At 44.3% G+C, this 17,992-nt stretch overlaps 2 protein-coding genes across 27 annotated transcripts in view; one reads left to right on the top strand and one right to left on the bottom strand.

Moving 5' to 3' along the window:
• The window catches only part of Map3k12 (mitogen-activated protein kinase kinase kinase 12), a 16,890-nt gene extending 10,347 nt beyond the window's left edge, over nucleotides 1-6,543 (top strand). Inside the window, exons 2-14 of one of the 3 annotated variants that reach the window (XM_041669869.1) lie at nucleotides 194-672; nucleotides 1,069-1,252; nucleotides 1,425-1,616; nucleotides 1,830-1,988; nucleotides 2,079-2,237; nucleotides 2,467-2,575; nucleotides 2,754-2,863; nucleotides 2,952-3,068; nucleotides 3,154-3,291; nucleotides 3,400-4,024; nucleotides 4,182-4,252; nucleotides 4,375-4,603; nucleotides 5,003-6,543. In XM_041669869.1, coding sequence (XP_041525803.1) covers nucleotides 228-672; nucleotides 1,069-1,252; nucleotides 1,425-1,616; nucleotides 1,830-1,988; nucleotides 2,079-2,237; nucleotides 2,467-2,575; nucleotides 2,754-2,863; nucleotides 2,952-3,068; nucleotides 3,154-3,291; nucleotides 3,400-4,024; nucleotides 4,182-4,252; nucleotides 4,375-4,603; nucleotides 5,003-5,098 — 2,634 coding nt within the window. In that variant the 5' untranslated portion in view covers nucleotides 194-227 and the 3' untranslated portion in view covers nucleotides 5,099-6,543. Of the gene's footprint in view, nucleotides 1-193; nucleotides 673-1,068; nucleotides 1,253-1,424; nucleotides 1,617-1,829; nucleotides 1,989-2,078; nucleotides 2,238-2,466; nucleotides 2,576-2,753; nucleotides 2,864-2,951; nucleotides 3,069-3,153; nucleotides 3,292-3,399; nucleotides 4,025-4,181; nucleotides 4,253-4,329; nucleotides 4,604-5,002 lie in introns of all 3 variants that reach the window. The other 2 variants (XM_041669870.1, XM_041669868.1) reach the window with 2 other exon arrangements.
• Pcbp2 (poly(rC) binding protein 2) overlaps nucleotides 6,390-17,992 on the bottom strand; it is a 27,086-nt gene continuing 15,483 nt past the window's right edge. For 4 of the 24 annotated variants that reach the window (XM_041669886.1, XM_041669893.1, XM_041669889.1 and 1 more), the window contains 6 exons: nucleotides 17,760-17,801; nucleotides 16,577-16,649; nucleotides 16,037-16,075; nucleotides 15,073-15,128; nucleotides 14,352-14,521; nucleotides 6,390-6,790 (listed from right to left, as the gene is read on the bottom strand). In XM_041669886.1, the coding sequence (XP_041525820.1) occupies nucleotides 6,754-6,790; nucleotides 14,352-14,521; nucleotides 15,073-15,128; nucleotides 16,037-16,075; nucleotides 16,577-16,649; nucleotides 17,760-17,801 (417 nt within the window). In that variant the 3' untranslated portion in view covers nucleotides 6,390-6,753. Of the gene's footprint in view, nucleotides 6,791-10,499; nucleotides 11,290-14,351; nucleotides 14,522-15,072; nucleotides 15,129-16,036; nucleotides 16,076-16,576; nucleotides 16,650-17,759; nucleotides 17,802-17,992 lie in introns of those variants that run through there. The other 20 variants (XM_041669891.1, XM_041669895.1, XM_041669892.1 and 17 more) reach the window with 14 other exon arrangements.

The following is a 17,992-nucleotide window of genomic DNA, read 5'->3' as shown; positions in this document are numbered from 1 at the left end:
TACTTCTCTTTGCCTGCTGATACTCAAGTATATTATCTGTATATCTGTCACTTGCATCACTTCATAGATACCAAGAGGAAGCTCAGCTGAATCAGGTTTCCCATAGTGACAGGCAGACCAACTACAGCTAGGTACTGTGAGCTCTTTGTACTGTTCTGTGGCTGACGGCCCCTCCCTCCTTAATTTCTCACAGGGCCCGCTGCTCCGCACACCTGGCTCCAGAGGCCATGGCTTGCCTCCATGATACCCGAACACCCTCCCCTTCCTTTGGGGGTTTTGTGTCTACTCTAAGTGAGGCTTCCATGCGCAAGCTGGATCCAGACACTTCAGACTGCACCCCAGAGAAGGACCTGACACCTACCCAATGTGTACTTCGAGATGTTGTACCTCTGGGTGGACAGGGCGGGGGAGGGCCCAGTCCCTCCCCAGGTGGAGAGCCTCCCCCAGAGCCTTTTGCCAATAGTGTCCTGCAGCTACATGAGCAGGATGCAGGTGGGCCAGGGGGAGCCACTGGGTCACCCGAGAGTCGAGCATCGAGGGTGCGAGCTGACGAGGTGCGGCTGCAGTGCCAGAGCGGCAGTGGCTTCCTTGAAGGTCTCTTTGGCTGCCTGCGCCCTGTCTGGACAATGATTGGCAAAGCCTACTCCACAGAACACAAGCAACAGCAGGAAGGTAGGCCAGATCCCTCTTCAACAGTGGTTGGGACTTCCCACCTCATCAGCTTGATTTCCCCTTTACATGTTTGTTCTAGTCCTGGGATTAAACCAACACTACATGCTAGACACGTGTTTCACTGCACAGCTGAGTCTTCAGCTCTTCATTATCTTCTCCCATTGTGCTGAGAAACCGAACCCAGGCATTTAGGTTTTATGCATGCTAGCCAAGCTACAAATGAGCTACACCCCTGGGTCCACCCAGTTTCCTACAAGGCTACCCCAATTATTCCCTTCACTAGTCTTTCGGCCTACATTGTCACATCACTGACATATGCACCCAACCCTTGAGTGTCTCACAGGGCCTTCAGTGCAGATCTTTCTGAGCCTGTGGCACTATGCCTCCTACCCACAGACCTTTGGGAAGTCCCCTTTGAGGAGATCCTGGACCTGCAATGGGTAGGCTCAGGGGCTCAGGGTGCTGTTTTCCTGGGACGCTTCCATGGGGAGGAAGTGGCTGTGAAGAAGGTTCGAGACCTCAAGGAAACCGACATAAAGCATCTGCGAAAGCTCAAGCACCCCAACATCATCACTTTCAAGTGAGGTCCAGGGCAGGGGCTGGGAACACCGCGCTAAGCCCCAGAACTCCACTCACCTGGGCATGTATTTCCCATTCTCAAAGGAGACCCAAACAAATGGTCTGGGTGGGAATATAGGCCCATAAGGTATCCACACTGAACTAATCAATGACTTGACCTGTCTGGCCCCCAGGGGTGTTTGCACACAGGCTCCCTGCTACTGCATCCTTATGGAATTCTGCGCCCAAGGTCAGCTATATGAGGTGCTCAGGGCTGGCCGCCCTGTCACTCCTTCCTTGTTGGTGGACTGGTCCATGGGCATCGCTGGTGGCATGAATTACCTGCACCTGCACAAGATCATCCACAGGGACCTTAAATCCCCCAAGTGAGTAAGCAGGCTGAGGTGCATGTAGGTGACCTTCCCCTGGCAGGGACAGCACATTTCAGGTTCTGTCCTAAGTTCATCCGAGAAACTTCTTCCAAGCAACAGTCGTTGGAAGACTGTGTTAGGTGTCCCAAACACTATCACAAAGACAGTAACAGCAGTTAAATTGGGTGTGGAGGGACACGGATACTGGCTGACTACACTCTTTACCAGCATGCTCATCACATACGACGATGTGGTGAAGATCTCAGATTTTGGCACTTCCAAGGAGCTGAGTGACAAGAGCACCAAGATGTCCTTTGCAGGGACAGTGGCCTGGATGGCCCCTGAGGTGATACGCAATGAGCCTGTGTCTGAGAAGGTCGACATCTGGTAAGCACCAGGGTGGTACTTCCAGGATTATACAGATGTCACACAGGACTTGTGGAGGGAACCCTCCGAATGATGTCCTCTCGTCCTCAGGTCCTTTGGGGTGGTGCTATGGGAACTGCTGACTGGCGAGATTCCCTACAAAGACGTAGACTCCTCAGCCATCATCTGGGGCGTAGGAAGCAACAGTCTCCACCTGCCTGTGCCCTCCAGCTGCCCAGATGGTTTTAAGATTCTGCTTCGCCAGTGCTGGTAAGGATGGCCTGGCTGGCAGACTGGACTGACCAAGTCGAGGAGCTAGAGAGTGACAGAAAGCCAGCACCTAGAACCCAGATATCTAGGCTGAGAATTCATTGCAAAAGCAGTTCCCTGACCGCTCCAAGGTCCAGGACCCAGAATTGTGAACAGGCGGTCACAGGACTCACTCTGGGAAAGACAGCTCTAGTTCCTTTCTCATCCCTCCCCACTTCTATCCTTCTAGGAACAGCAAACCACGAAACCGCCCATCGTTCCGACAGATCTTGCTGCACCTGGACATCGCTTCTGCCGACGTGCTCTCTACACCCCAGGAGACTTATTTTAAGTCCCAGGTGTGCTGTGGGTGGAAAACCAATGGATGTCTGACCCTTACAAACATGGCAGAGCCTTTGATAGGACAGGAAATCTGACTCAGTAGATGAGTTCTCTTAGACAGATGTAGAGGACAGGGTCTGTGAGGTTACAGGGACACAGTCCTCACCCCCTCACCTCATGTCTCTCCATCCCTAGGCAGAGTGGCGGGAAGAAGTAAAACTGCACTTTGAAAAGATTAAGTCAGAAGGGACATGTCTACACCGCCTAGAAGAGGAGCTGGTGATGCGAAGAAGGGAAGAGCTCAGGTATGTGCCTACTCAGTAGGAACCATTTACAACCCCAGAGAAGGGGCACCAGGGCAGCTCACTCTGTGACAATCATCTGCCCGTTCAGACATGCCCTGGACATCAGGGAGCACTATGAACGAAAGCTGGAGAGAGCCAACAACCTGTACATGGAGCTGAATGCCCTCATGCTGCAGCTAGAACTCAAAGAGAGGGAGCTGCTCAGGTAACTAAGCCCCTTAAACACCTCGTCCCTGGTTTTCATGAAGCTACCCAACTTGGGAGACCTAATGAGATGTCCGGATCTTTAGGCGAGAGCAGGCTTTGGAAAGGAGATGTCCAGGTTTACTGAAGTCACACCCTTCCCGCGGCCTCCTGCATGGAAACACGATGGAGAAGCTCATCAAGAAAAGGAACGTGCCACAGAAACTGTCACCCCACAGTAAAAGGTGACTCAACAGGACTGGCAGAAGGGAAGCTGGCATGGCAGTGTTGTCTTTAGTGGGGAGGATTTTATAATTGTTGATCTTGACCTTGTCCTTTCCTTCTCCTACCAGGCCAGATATTCTCAAGACCGAATCTTTGCTACCTAAACTAGATGCAGCCCTAAGTGGGGTGGGGCTTCCTGGGTGTCCTAAGGGACCCCCCTCACCAGGAAGGAGTCGTCGTGGCAAGACCCGTCACCGAAAGGCCAGCGCCAAGGGCAGCTGTGGAGACCTGCCTGGGCTTCGAGCAGCTTTGCCGCCCCATGAGCCTGGAGGACTAGGAAGCCCAGGGGGCCTGGGAGTGGGCCCTTCAGCTTGGGATGCCTGCCCCCCTGCTCTCCGTGGACTCCACCATGACCTTCTACTGCGAAAGATGTCCTCATCATCCCCAGATCTGCTGTCGGCAGCACTGGGAGCACGAGGCCGAGGGGCCACAGGGGGAGCTCGGGATCCTGGCTCACCTCCTCCACCCCAGGGCGATACTCCTCCAAGTGAGGGATCAGCTCCTGGTTCTACCAGCCCAGATTCACCTGGGGGAGCCAAAGGGGAACCACCTCCACCAGTAGGACCTGGTGAAGGCATGGGGCTGCTAGGAACTGGAAGGGAAGGGACTGCAGGCCGGGGAGGAAGCCGGGCTGGGTCCCAGCACTTGACCCCAGCTGCACTGCTGTACAGGGCTGCTGTGACTCGAAGTCAGGTAAAGTATGGGGTAGTTCCTCCTTTCCCTTTCTTTAATCTCCCTAGGGGTCCAAGTGCTGTAACCCCACCCAACTATGTAACCTTCCCCAATTCTTAATGACTGGTATTTTTGACTGGTTTAGACACACACATACACACACCCATCTCTACTGTAGAAACGTGGTATCTCATCTGAAGAGGAGGAAGGAGAGGTAGACAGTGAAGTAGAGCTGCCTCCCAGTCAGAGGTGAGTGCTGGTATAATGGCATCTTTTGCTTTGGGAACTGTAAAGGACAAAAGTTGTAACCTTGCCTCAATGTTTAGGTGGCCTCAGGGCTCGAACATGCGTCAGTCACTCTCTACCTTCAGTTCAGAGAACCCATCAGATGTGGAGGAAGGTACAGCTAGTGAGCCTTCCCCCAGTGGCACACCAGAAGTTGGCAGTACCAACACTGATGAGCGGCCAGATGAAAAGTCTGATGACATGTGCTCCCAGGGCTCAGAAATCCCACTGGACCCACCTGCTTCAGAGGCGGTCCCTGACCCTGAAACCAGCTCCGTGCCCGTGCAACAACAGGATCTACTCAGAGGTGAGCAGGTGAGTCACGAGCAAGCGCTAGACACTGCACATGAACTGGGAGCTGGTACCCAGTCATGTGAAAATCTTTAGGGAAGACAGATGTTCAGGCTAGAGATACTTACTTAGCCTTCAAATCACTTAAGTTTCCAAGCCAGTTTCTTCCATAGAAATTAAAACAAATATCCATATAAATGGAATGAAACCAACAGTTCAGAGCATCCAGTATTGGTGTCTGATGTTCAACTGGTGAACTATAAACTGCTATCAGCAAAGCATCCCATCCCGAAAAGTCTATCTGGCAAGTGCCTTGAAGCACGATCTAAACAACCTATAAGCAGTAAGAGAAAAACTTCCAGTGTTGACTGAGGGCCCTGAAGGAAGCGGCAATGCTCACGGCATTTCTACTCTTCCTCACAGGGCCCCAATCCTGAGGACTCAGACTGTGACAGCACTGAACTGGACAACTCCAACAGCATTGATGCCTTGCGGCCCCCAGCCTCCCTTCCTCCATGAAAGACACTCTTATTCCTTGTATATAGAGAAATATTTATATAAATAATATATATGCGCCACATAATCAACAGATAGACGGGGCTTTCTTAGCCTTAAATCAGGCTTGAGAGTGAAGGAACCCCCCCTTGACCAATTACAGAATAAGTTCTAGGGACACTGGCAGCTGTGGAAACGAATGATTCCAAGTACTACCCTAGAGCTACGAGAAAAGGAAACCGGTCCCTTCTTGCTTCACCCCATTCCTTATGTTCAGCAAGCGTCTAGGCAATAGAAAAGCCAGGCTTGTCTCTAAACTGTCTACCCCTGAACACTGGGGGGCAGGAGAGGATCCACTTAAGACTGCACTTTTATTTTCCATTTACTGTTTACACATTTTGCACTTGGGAGGAGGGAAACTAAGGCTGGGTCCTCCCCTCTGAGGTTTCTCAGGTGGCAATGTAACCCATTTCTTTGTCCCTGTTTCTCTGCCCAAGCCCTGGCTTAGGGCCCAGAGGCAGTTAGAAGACCGATAGCATGTGACGGCTCAGGCTGGACAGCTGGGGTGCTGTTAAAGTCCTACTATCATCCTGGTGCCTGGCAGGGGTGGGGACTGTCTTATTGTAACCCTGTGAACAACCCTGAAATATAACCACTCCATGCAGGCCCAGCTGTCGAGGGTTTTCTTGGTGAATGAATGCAATACATAGTTAACAATCTTGGATTTAAGAATTTGTCTGATGAATCTGGACAAATTACTTACTACTTTTTCTAACATGTCAAACTTCAACATTCTAAGTTAACTTTTCTAAATTATTTCAGGACGAGAATATAAATGGGTTAAAGAAGGCCAGTTAGATTAAGAATAAGGGGCAGTCACTCCCAAGCTTACTGCCAACCATATACACATCTGTATGTATATGTGCGTGCTTTGTATGTGTGTGTGTATATACATACACATATATGTATACATACACATATATGTATACACACACATACATCTTCCTGGCCGAGCTGCATAGACACACTTGTTGCTCTACAATTCTAGGGTGAATGTATTTTGTAATTGCCATCCATTCCTCATGAACAAATCTTCTAAAGGCCACGCAAAATTATGGCAGGGAAAGACCAAGGACAATTAAACAAAACAACAACAAAAACAAAACATGGAGTGGTAAAACAGAAGAAAATCTTAATTCTATTCAAACCCAGCCAGGGCTCTGTGAAGGTTTAAAGGTATAAAAATAACATCAAGACAGGAATAACACCCACATAAGTCACTGTGGCATCCAGTTTCTATTCACAAAGAAAAAGCTCCAGTCCATCTTTTAATTTTTTTTTGAAAAATTCCTGACATTACAGAACTAAACTGAAATGTATTAATATTCCACTCTTACATTTTCATGACAAACAAAAATTCATGAGCCAAAAAAACCCCAAAAAAAAGGAAAAGGGGGGAGCTTATAAAACTAAATATGGATATCTCAGCGTAACTGCTGAACAGAGAAAGAATTAAAACGCTTTTAATTAAAAAATCATGAGTGGATGATAAAGTGTGTAGAAACTGAAAATTTACAAACTATTTAAAACCTGGAATCGCTGACTGTTCAGAAACTACACAGATGGATCATGGGTGGTGGTGAACAGCAGAAAGGGATTATGGGTGAATCTGCACTGTTCTAGCTGCTCCCCATGCCACCTGTCTCCGAGGAAAGCCTGTAAAACAGAAAGAAGAGTCAGTCAGTTTACCCAGTTACAATCAGTAGTTTACTAACAGGGCAGGCATTTCAAGGTTTCTTAAATTAACTGTAATACGATGTGGTGTGCGTGTTTAATACCATTACAATCTAGCTTCCTGAGGCACTCATTTAACAAAGCACGTCATGTTGGTGACACTGTCTCCTTAAGCTTTACCCTCGGAAACTGCTCTAGTGTTTCTAGAGCTGTACCACGCATTGTTGTTGGGAGGGAACACAGAAACTTGTTTCTTTACTGCTCTGCTCACCCCCTTCACACAACAGTGAGAACACAAGCCTCCAGAAAGATAAATCTCACCTCATGTGTTTACAGCCTATGTAGCTCTATCAGTGTGAAGGAACTGCTTTGTATTGGGAGCACATTTGAAGACATCACATAACTTTAAATACTAAAGGGTGTTAAAGGGAAGAACCAAGTATAGAAACTATAGTAAAGAATTCAGTTATTGTTTTCAAGCTTAGATTCCATTACAAAAATGAATAATACAACAAGCAACAGGGCTCATTCTTCAAAACCCATGGCCTTTTTACTGTGCCAAATCCTCCTCATAAACATACCTAACTACAGTGCCTTTCTACATCTGTTTTAAAAGGGTCATCTGAGGTTCTGGAGCCAATTAAACTTTGAAGGAAAGGCATTTAGTATACTTCACTGAAATTAGGTAGGCAGCAAAATATCTCATTTTGAAGCTAACTAAAAGTCTCAGTTCCACACCATAAGCTCAACTTCACTAAGAGGTGATTGACATCCATTTGTGCTGTTTGAGTAACACGATATTGCACTAAAGTACGAATACAATAAAGGGGGATTGTCCCAGAAACCAGAAAGGTCATCCTTCACTTAAAGACTGTTTTCATTAAAGTCAGAAATGGTTTCTGTTGTCTAGCACCCTGAACGTGCCTAAACATTAAAAACATATGTGAGATCTCCAAAGCAAGGGTCAGGCTTGCTAAGTACACTCATAGGCGAAATTCAATATAAAAGGAACTATTTCATTGTTTGAAAAGTAAGAGGGGCTACAGATATGGCTCAGTGAGTTCCCTGATGAAGCAAATGCCAGAAGTGGCAGTGCACACCTGTAATCTGGGATGCTTGCTGAGTATATAATCTAGTCAGTGAGTCCCAGGTTCAAAAGATCTCATCTCAAAAAAGTTGGAGAATGAGGAAAACAAACATGTTTTGACTTCCATTCACCCACATACAAGTCCCATATGTATCCACATACATGATACACACACAAATACATGGGCTGTGGAGATGGCTCAGTGGAACAGTGTTTGTCATACAAGCATGAAGACCTGACTTTAATGCTCCCAGCAGCCCAAAACAGTAACAGATAGTCCAGTGCATCTGTAGTCCCAGCACACCTAGGACACATCAGAAGCAGAGAAAGGACAATCCCTAGAAGCTGGGAAGTCAGCTGTTAGCAGGATGATAAAAAAAAAAAAAAGACCATCTCAAACAGGGTGGAAGACAACCTCTTGTGCTCTACGGCACACATGCACCTGCACAGCACATGGGCCCAAGAACAACACCATGGACACAAATACAGCAGATTCTTACCAATCTCAAAATAAGATGACCCTAGGACAAGATAAACAATGAGCTTTAGGGACTCAAGAGACAGTTAAGGGGTAGAAGCCCTTCTTAAAGCTCTTACAGGGACCTGGATTTGGTTCACAAATGTCACTTGGTGGCTCACATTGTCTGTGACTCCAGTTTCATGGGATCCAACATTTTGAGGTGCTCGAGGGCCCTGCACACATATAATGCACATGCAAACACACATAAAACACACATAAATAAGTAAAACAAGCTTTGAATGATAGAGCTTTTGTAGGTAACAAAGGTTCCATGGAACTGGTTAGTTTAAATCTAGTATCTTAAACAAAAAACCCTACCATATAGGGTGGAAGCACGGTGGCCACATATAAGCAGCTCAACAACTGTCCAGCACTCACTATAAAGCCTAAAAATTTATAAAGGGCAAGATGCAGAGGGTGAGCACAGAAGAGAAATCTCAACTAGAAACACATCTGACTCATGACAGTCAAGTCCCCTGAATATCTGGGTTCCATCCCAGCAATTCTTTATTGGGGATATCTGTTAGATATCAGCTGGGCACCTTTAATCCCAACACTTGGGAGGCAGAGGCAGGTGGATCTCTGTGAGTTCAAGGCCAGCCTGGTCAGACGAGTTCTAGAACAGCCAGGAGCTGTTACACAGAGACACCCTGTCTCAAAAAACAAAAGGAAAAAAAAAATACAAAAACAACAACCCCCCCCCAAAAAAAACACAACAAGCAAAACAAAAACAGAATCCTTCCAACAGACAAGATAAAATTAAAAATAAAATCCCTGTGGAGATAGTTATCAGCATAGTAATGTCTGAACCATAGAGAGTTGAACCACTCAGCATAGGACACAGCTATCACCCTGACCCAGGGTACGTTGAACACAAACGTGTAAGGTCACCCTAACACTGAAAGGTAATGTAGTACACAAGAACAGCCACGTCTTTCTGCTGTTGTTCAATATCACTCTAGGCTGGGAAAGGCCATCAGAAAAAAATCTACATGGAAACCTTCACAGTAAAGAAAACTCACAATATGTCCATGGGTTGACAAGAGAATCAAATGGCCTTCTCACCATATGGGATACATTGCTCTTCCGTTTTTGTTCTCCAATGCAAGAGAATAAACCCAGGACCCAGCAAATATTGTACCACTGCTTTCAATCCGCAGCCCCAGCACATCATTTTCCTCTTTTGTGGAAAATACTTGTAGCTCATCTTGATAAAAAAAAAAAAAAAAAAAAAAAAAAGCAAAAAGCTGGGCAGTGGAGGCACACACCTTTAATCGCAGCAACTTGGGAAGCAGAGACAGGTGGATCTGTTTAAGTTCGAGGACAGTTTGGTCTACAGAGTGAGTTCCAGGACAGGATCCAAAACCTGTCTCAAAAAAAACCAAAGCAAAACAACAACAACAAAAAATCGGATTTACCCGTCGTAAACCACACCATTCCAGGTCCTGGGATCAAGCTCCAGTACCAGAAAAAAGAGAATTTACACACCAGGAGCTAAGTGTGTAAAAGCACAGCACAAACAATTATTAGATCTGGGTAACCACGCATGTCATAAGTATATTCTCTTGGGTCTTCTTTCCTAGATCCTACTGAACAGTCCGTAAAGTCCATTCAAATCTAACCGTGTCTTTCACTCATGATAGTGATGTTAGTGAGAGAAGGGCAGGCAGGAAATAGAATAACTATTTAACATGCTCAGAGATAATTGCTTCCTAACATCACAGAAGGATATTTAATAATCCTCTAATGGAATATAGACAGTAGCTACCTTTGACATTGACCATTGTCTATTATTATGAATAAAGATGTAAATCCTATGTGTGCCTTTGAAATAACCACTCACCAGAGGAACAGCTGGGCAAAAGACACCCTTGTTACCAACTGGTGTTAGCAATCATGAAGACTCTTTAGTATTGAAGCTACTGAAGGCCCTTCTACTTGGGAATATTGGCAAGGGGTTACAAAATTCATGTGGGATGCAAAAAGGCCCAAGTAGGCTGCACAGCCATCGAAGCTTACAAGGCACAGATCACAAGTCCCCACCCCTTCACCCGTTACATCACACAGTGAGCTATGGTTCTTACTGTGGCAACTTTATTGTAACTAGAGACACAGATTTGGCCAAGGCCAGCTGACAGCTTAACCATTAAATAATTTAAAAGTTCTTTTTTAAAAAAAAAAAAAGGAAAGGATTAACGGAGAAGCTTTTTATTCATCAACACAGAGCCTAACACATCATTTCTATATTGCAAGGCAGAATAAAGCTACAAAAGTGTAACAGAATGAGGGAGAGTTAAGAACTGGCTCTAGATAATGATTTCAATCAACAAGTCAGACTCTCAAACAGGCACTGAGCTGTAAGACCTAAACCTAAACAAGAATTACCCGTCCCCACCCCCGCCCAGATATCCCCAAAAGTAGTAAAAAGAAACGGTCACAAGCTCACAATAGTTTGGTTCTCACCAATGTTAACAAAGAAAAACAAGATGAACCAACACTCGAGGAGGTGCCAAGATATGCACTCAGTAGGGAGAGAATCTCTGTTTCTCGCCTTTCAGTTTGTTAGTTACACATGGCACAGTAGAGGTGGTGGTGGTGGTAGCTGAAGCCCCGGTACCCTTAGCAGCAGACACAACATTTAGAGCCAGGAGAGGGATGGGTTTCATGCCAAGCAGACTGGAGACACAAGGGGCGGTCGGAAGAGGGTTGGGGAGGCTGGAGGGTGCGTCGGAAGTCCCCGCTGTGGCGAGCGAGGGGGTGGTGGTGGAGGAGGAAGAAGAAGAAGAAGGGGTGGAGGGTTGAGAGAGGTTGATGCTGAGGTGATCAGGGATCGTGACGGAGGCTGTCTGGGAGGAGGGTTTAGCGTTTTCTAAACTGTAACAGAGGAAAAAAGGAACAAAAAAAAGGGTGGGTGGAAGGGAAGACCACAACAGGGAAAAAGTACAGGACAAAATCCGCTTCAGTTCTATTAGTAAGTGCCTTTGGCTGCCAATTAGGAAGGTATACTACCAATTTTTACCAAACTCTTTTAGCTTGTGCCCACCCTCTAAATATTTGTATCATCATCACCTACCTTCCCTCCTACACACAAGCTGTTTAAACTGCTCTGGTAAAGACATAACTGACAAGACTGAGAAAAGGAATCACACAGAGCGTACACCTCCCAACCCAGAAACAGAGTGAAGGAGTCAGGCCTAGTGGCACAGCTACTATGGAAGCTGAGACAAACATCAGAAGCCCACAGCCTGCCTGGGCTACATAGAGAGTTTAAGAGGCAACTTTAAGACCCTCTTTCCAAAGAAAATCAGACAAAGATGTCTGGGAATTACCTAACACACACTAAGAGCTCTAAGTCCCCAAAAGTGTTTAAAGAAGACTATTATTTGAATGAGATAACCTTGTAAACCAACCAAACATACAAAAATCAGTTCATACAACCGAATTTTCAGTTTTGCACTTAAGTGAAGGATCAACAACTCAACAATTACTTAAGAACACCACATTGTACACTGCAGCTATTTGAAGACTTTCAGACAGGGTCTTCCTGCGTAGCCCAGGCTGACTGCCAACTAGAACCTCTTGCCTCAGATTCCTCAGTGCTAGGATTACTGGTGTGAATCATCATGCATGCCTAAAAAAATTTTTTTCTGTAGTTAATATTAAAGCCTATTTACATCTTCACAGCAAATGAACCAAAATATTAAAATGGAAGGAGGCAAAAAGGTCAAAGTAGATCACTAACTTCAAAGAATGTAGCATTAAAAAAAAAAGCTAAAAGAACAAGCGTAGATGAGGTCCAGGGAAGTTCTCATTTTAACTGCATTCCTATATTTTAAACTTGAAATACTGAAGTACTATCACCCTTTGTGGTTTTTTGTTCTGTTCTTGTTTTTGTTTTGTTTTGTTTTGAGACAGGGTTTCTCTGTAGCTTTGGAGCCTATCCAGTAACTTGCTCTTTGTAGATCAGGCTGGCCTTGAACTCAGAGATCCACCAGCCTCTCCCTCTGGGGATTAAAGTTTGGGATAAACTCCACCATACCTGGAGTTTATTATTTTTTTTTTTATTTATAGGGTCTCTATGTAGCCTTGTCTGTCCTGAGTGCTGGGATTAAAGTTTGCGCCACCACCAGCTAACCTTTGTGCTTAAAGACAAAAATAATGCACCTTCTAGTCCTACAAAGTCCTCCAGCTAAGCAGGGTCACAGGTATTTGCTGAGATAACACAAACTCCTACAAGGTCACTTCCACAGGAAACTTTCTCCTAATTCCATTCTGTTTAGCTTGTTGAGGGCCATTTAGTCATTAATTATCACAGTAATGAGCCACATAAAGACACAGAACCCCATGAAAAAAAGCTCGGAGCACAGCAGAAATGCTATGAAGCCAATAATGAAAACAAATAAAAACAGTTTCCTTGTTTTCCTTCAGACAGAGCCAAGAAGAAAAGCTTTAAAATGAAAAAAAAAAAAGGCAGCAATGTATACACCCTAGAACTGGTGATAAGGCTTTAAAAAGTTCCGACCCACTTTAACCCCAGCACTCAGGAGGAGACAGTGAGTTCAAGGCCAGCCTGGTCTAAAGAAGTTCCAAGACTTCCAGGGCTACCGGCTGAAAAAACAAAACAAAACAAAAAAAAAACAACTTCTAATCCAAATCCATAGTTTGGATAGTTTCACTCACCAGTTTAATTTAAACAATTCTACAGTTACATCAAGTAATGAAGTTTGCTTCCTTACAATGTAGCCACTAACTTATTAAAAACACACCAGTCAGAAAAGGTTAAATTTAAAGCTATAATTTGATCTCCAAGTAAGCAAGCTTACCCAAAGTAGAAGCTAACAATTTCTAGATCCCAAAAGCATTATTTTTGCCATAAAAAAACTTTCCTCCAGTGTGAACTAGAAACCAAAGTCTTTACTAACAAGAGTCTGTATAAGATTCCTGCTAATTTACTCAACATAAAAACTTGATGTGTAGTAAAACAAAGTACATCTAGACACAATTCTTTCTGTATGAAGAACTGCAGCAGCTCAAGGGGAATGGACAAGTCTTCAACTAGGAGTAAAACACTCTGGATGAGCACATGTGTAACGTGACTGTGACTCCCTTTGGACACGGACTGTTACTAACAATGTGAGTGAGCAGAGCGAAGGAAAGAAAACACCTGGTAGGATGGATGCTTATTTGACTATATACAATTGTCCTACAACTCAAAGTGTAGGAACAGTACCTACAAATAGGGAAGTAAGACCTTAAAAGTCACTTGCAGATGCATGAGAATAACTAGGAAAAAAAATATCCCTGTAGTATCTGGAGCACCCCTAAAGCTGTGCTTTTTTTTTTTTTAGATTTATTTATTTATTATATATACAGCATTCCTGCTATGTATGCTTGTATGCCAGAAGAGGGCACCAGATCTCATTACAGATGGTTGTGAGCCACCATGTGGTTGCTGGGAATTGAACTCAGGACCTCTGGAAGAGCAGTCTGTGCTCTTAACCTCTGAGCCATCTCTCCAGCCCCTAGCTGTGCTTTTTTTTAACCAAAACAAAACAAAAAAAAAATTGAACACACTTCCCATTTGAGAAATATGTTTGCAAAGTAAATGGTAACAGGTACCTACAAGAAACTATTTAGATGTATCATTATCCCTAAAATTCAAGTTACTTTGGACTCTAAAACCATAAAAGAAATAACCTGTCTGTATGTGTCAAACAAGTAAGACACATACTGCCACCCTTCCCACTGTTCCAAAACAAGCAATCTATAAAACTCCAATCTGGCTATTTTTCTCTGCTAAAGACAGAAGCAGAGCTCTAGGAAAAGAAACGGGGTGGGAACTTTTGCAATCTCTACCCCCTCAAGTAAACCCACATATGGAAACACCCTCCCTCACTACTGTGGCATCAATAAAGCAAAGGAGAGGTCAAACTTACCTGACATTGATTAGATACTGAGCCAGGCTGATGCTGGCAGCAGACCCAGTGATGGTGACCTGCCTATCAGTAGATCCTTCCACTGGGTTTGCAATTTTGATCTGCGCCCCAGACATCTGACGGATCTCATTGATTTTGGCGCCCTGACGCCCAATTATGCAGCCAATCAACTTGAGAAACAACAACAAAAAAAAAAGCACACCAAATTAAGAGCCGAACAGCTACACACAAGACCACATACCAATCAATTTCTACACCCTGTGCTTAAATTTGCACTCTCCGACCTTCGGGTGTATTACTAGCAAAACCTTCAAAATTAAGGTCTCATTTAATTTCTGAACCATTCATGTGATTATAAATCAACGTCAACTTGAAGCTAATTTCTCAGTCCAACCGTTAGTTTTTGCGTATATCCCCATAGTATTGCCTCCACTCCAAAGACAAAATAACCAGAACCATACTGATAATGAACCTAAGCATGCTATCTAGTGTTGGGCCATCAAAATTCGTGAATTCATCCTGACATCCCTCCTCCCAGAGCACAAAGTTAAATTCGGATGCACTTTTGGTCTCACCACCTTCCAGATGTTTTAAGTAAAAGGCAAGTAAGAATTTCTACAGGAGAGAAAGAAGTTCTGTGTTTGAAAACTATAACACAGTTAATTCTATCAATTCTCTCTAGCAATATTTTCCTCAGGATTCTAACATACTTTATACTTACATCATTTGGAATGGTGAGTTCATGAGAAGTAGTTTGAGCAGATGCATCCAAACCTGCTAAAAGACAGAAAAGAGCAAGAAAGTTTAATGCGCAGCATGCAGAATGAGTGATCTGCATATTAAACTAACAGAAGGAAATAAGCTGGAAACCAGCATTGGCTGTTGGGGTTCAACACTAACTCTGAAGCCCCCAAGGAGGAAAGATGGGAGAGGGGTATCAAAATAATGCTGCAAAGATTCTCCTGTACAATCAGAAGAGCTGATTTCATGCCATTTCCTGCAAAGCCCAGACTACAGGTGTAGGGAGATAACATGGGGCAGAGTGTGGTATTCTTAAACAGGAGCAAAACCTGAACACCAGAGCTTCTATACATCTACGTCTTTTCTGATTAAGATTGTTGTTGTGTCCTGGTTTTATTTCGCCCAATGCTCACTAGAATCCGTGCCAATTCCATTCCTGTTACCGGGTATCATAGACTCTTGGCACATACACTGAATTGCTTCAATTATACCTGTATCAGAGTAACAACCTCCATCTCTATCCTCCCAAGCTAGACTTAAAGATCACAAAGATTAAATGCCAATAAGTTTGAGGGGAGCTTATTTCTCCAGATTTGTTCTGTCTTTTGGTCTAATTCTTCTGGCTTTTGTTTGGTTTTCCAAAGAAAAAAAGAAAAGAAAAAAGAAATCCCATCCTAAACACCCCTACCCATCCCTAAGAACACCAGGATTGGCCACTTTGGCTGGCTAACCCTTACAGTTCTAGTCCTGCTCTCAACTACATTTTTAGAGGGTAGTTGGCCAGATCCATCAAGGGACCCTCAGGGCACCAAGCCTACCTCTGCTCTCTCAGCTCCTCTCTACCATATGCATGTAGCTGGTATGGTTTATGGGCAGTGAAACAAGACTCCCACCAGTTTATTAATATAACAGTAGAATACTACAGATTTTTTTTTAATCATTACCCCAATAGCCTTTCACCTCTGGAGAGCTGGATTCAATGCCTGTTAAGATACAAGTGAAAATGAGTTTGGTGGTCTCATTCTAACCCTATCGGACAAGTTATCCCTTATACCAAAAAAAAAAAAAAAGCCCCAAAACAAAAGAAAAACAAAACCAAAAATGCACTATATACTTTGGAACAAATGGATTGTCTCTACCCAAGTCTTGTGAACACCTGGTTGAGAGAAAGGGGATGCTAATCAGATCAAGGGGGCCACTATGAGGATAGGTACTAAAAGTATCAGTCTACCCCTTTCCTGACAAGCATCCCCAAACCTCACCCCAAACGTTCCAGGGCTTTTTATTCTTTTATAATTAACTCACCCCAAATGAAAACCATGTTAACAAACACATTACCTCCTTTAGCCATAGTAGGTCAACTTTATACCAGCAGGTGCTAGATGATAATGAAGTTTGTTTTAAACAGTTGTCAAGCTGAGACCTTGGGACTGGCCTCTGTCTTGTACTACACCTTACAAAAATAAACACTAAGGTATCCATACCACTGAATCCGGTGTTGCCATGGGTCATGGGAAAATGAGACTGTTGCATTGCCAATTGGTGCAGCTTGGTCAACTGCAGAAAGGAAAACAGGAGAGACCAGCATTAGAAGGGTAACCTAGTCAGCACTCAAGCACATCCACATGGGAAAATGAACACAGCTCCTGCCTCCCAAAGTTGATGCTACTATTCCAATGGTAACAGGATAAGAATGGGGCTTTACAGTACAATCCAGAGGACAGGCAGAATACAGGACAGTAGGGTTAGAAATAGAAAGGATGTCAGTACACAAGAATGAACGCATTGGGGTGTGTGAAAAGGAAGCAGTAACGCTGGCCCACAACCATCCCCTATGGACTGTTTAATGAAGGTGTAGGCAGCCATTGGCAATGGCTGCCCCAGGGACAAGCACAGACAGGCTAGGTAAACAACTGTGCAGTGGTGCTAGGGAAAACACACCATGCAGGGTTCCACCAGTATTGGGAAAAGGGAAGGAGATGAGGGGGGCAGGGAGACTGCAGGGAGGAGAGAAGCTTAACAAGAAACCAAACTGGGCTTCACCTCAACAAATCCTTTCCCAACACACAAAAACCTGCCCAAGCTGGTGACAGAACACCCTTTTCCACCCTACTCCACACTCTCCTGAAGCTGCCACTAACCAAGACTCAACTTCCCAGACCTAGTACTTGGCACCTGTGAGGGTTTTTAATGATGAAAGAAGTGTGCAAAAAAAAAAGTCCTTGAATAAAAATCTAAATATCAGTACTTTTAATAAGAGGTTCTTCTCAGTAAAGTTTGAGTTGAATTACAACAATTAGTTTTCTAGTTTCCCTCAATGCCTGTTCTAATTTGTAATCTCAGAATGAGAAGTGCCTAAAGGCAAACCCGACCTCCCATTCCCCAATGGGAAGCATACTTTAATGACAGTTTAAATTGTGCCAAGATATTAATAGTGCACCATAGAACATTTCTTTTAGAATAATCTGAAACACAGCTTAATAATCTGATCATGTCTAGGGGTTACAGTCAAAGGCAAACAAGCTGATAATGTGTGATTCACTTTCTAAGCTGTAACAACACCATTGGTTCAAGACCCAACTTACTCCTGTCTACTAGGGAGAAAGGAATCAAACAATTTTGGATAGAGAGGGAGTTTTTCAAACAAGAAGTGAAATCAAAACTTACATCTGGCTGTGGAATGGCATACTGTCCTTGAATGGTATAGGCCTAAAAAAGGAGGAAAACAATTCCTATTAAAAACCAATCACGGACAGCCACCCGGTGGGGGCGGGGGGAGAGCAAGTTTTCAACTAGCCAGGAAGCCAGAGTTGAACTAGACAAAGGGAGGCATATTGAGACAGTAAAGGGAATCTCACAAATAGTCAGACCTGAGCTGGGCTTCTATGAACCCTAAATAC

This window comes from Microtus oregoni, unplaced genomic scaffold (assembly GCF_018167655.1).
Source record: "Microtus oregoni isolate MIOR12 unplaced genomic scaffold, Mior012 000019F_ref0000042, whole genome shotgun sequence".
Classification (NCBI taxonomy): Eukaryota; Metazoa; Chordata; class Mammalia; order Rodentia; family Cricetidae; genus Microtus; species Microtus oregoni.
Note: the sequence above shows the minus strand (reverse complement) of the source record. Positions and strands in the feature narration are given on the sequence as shown.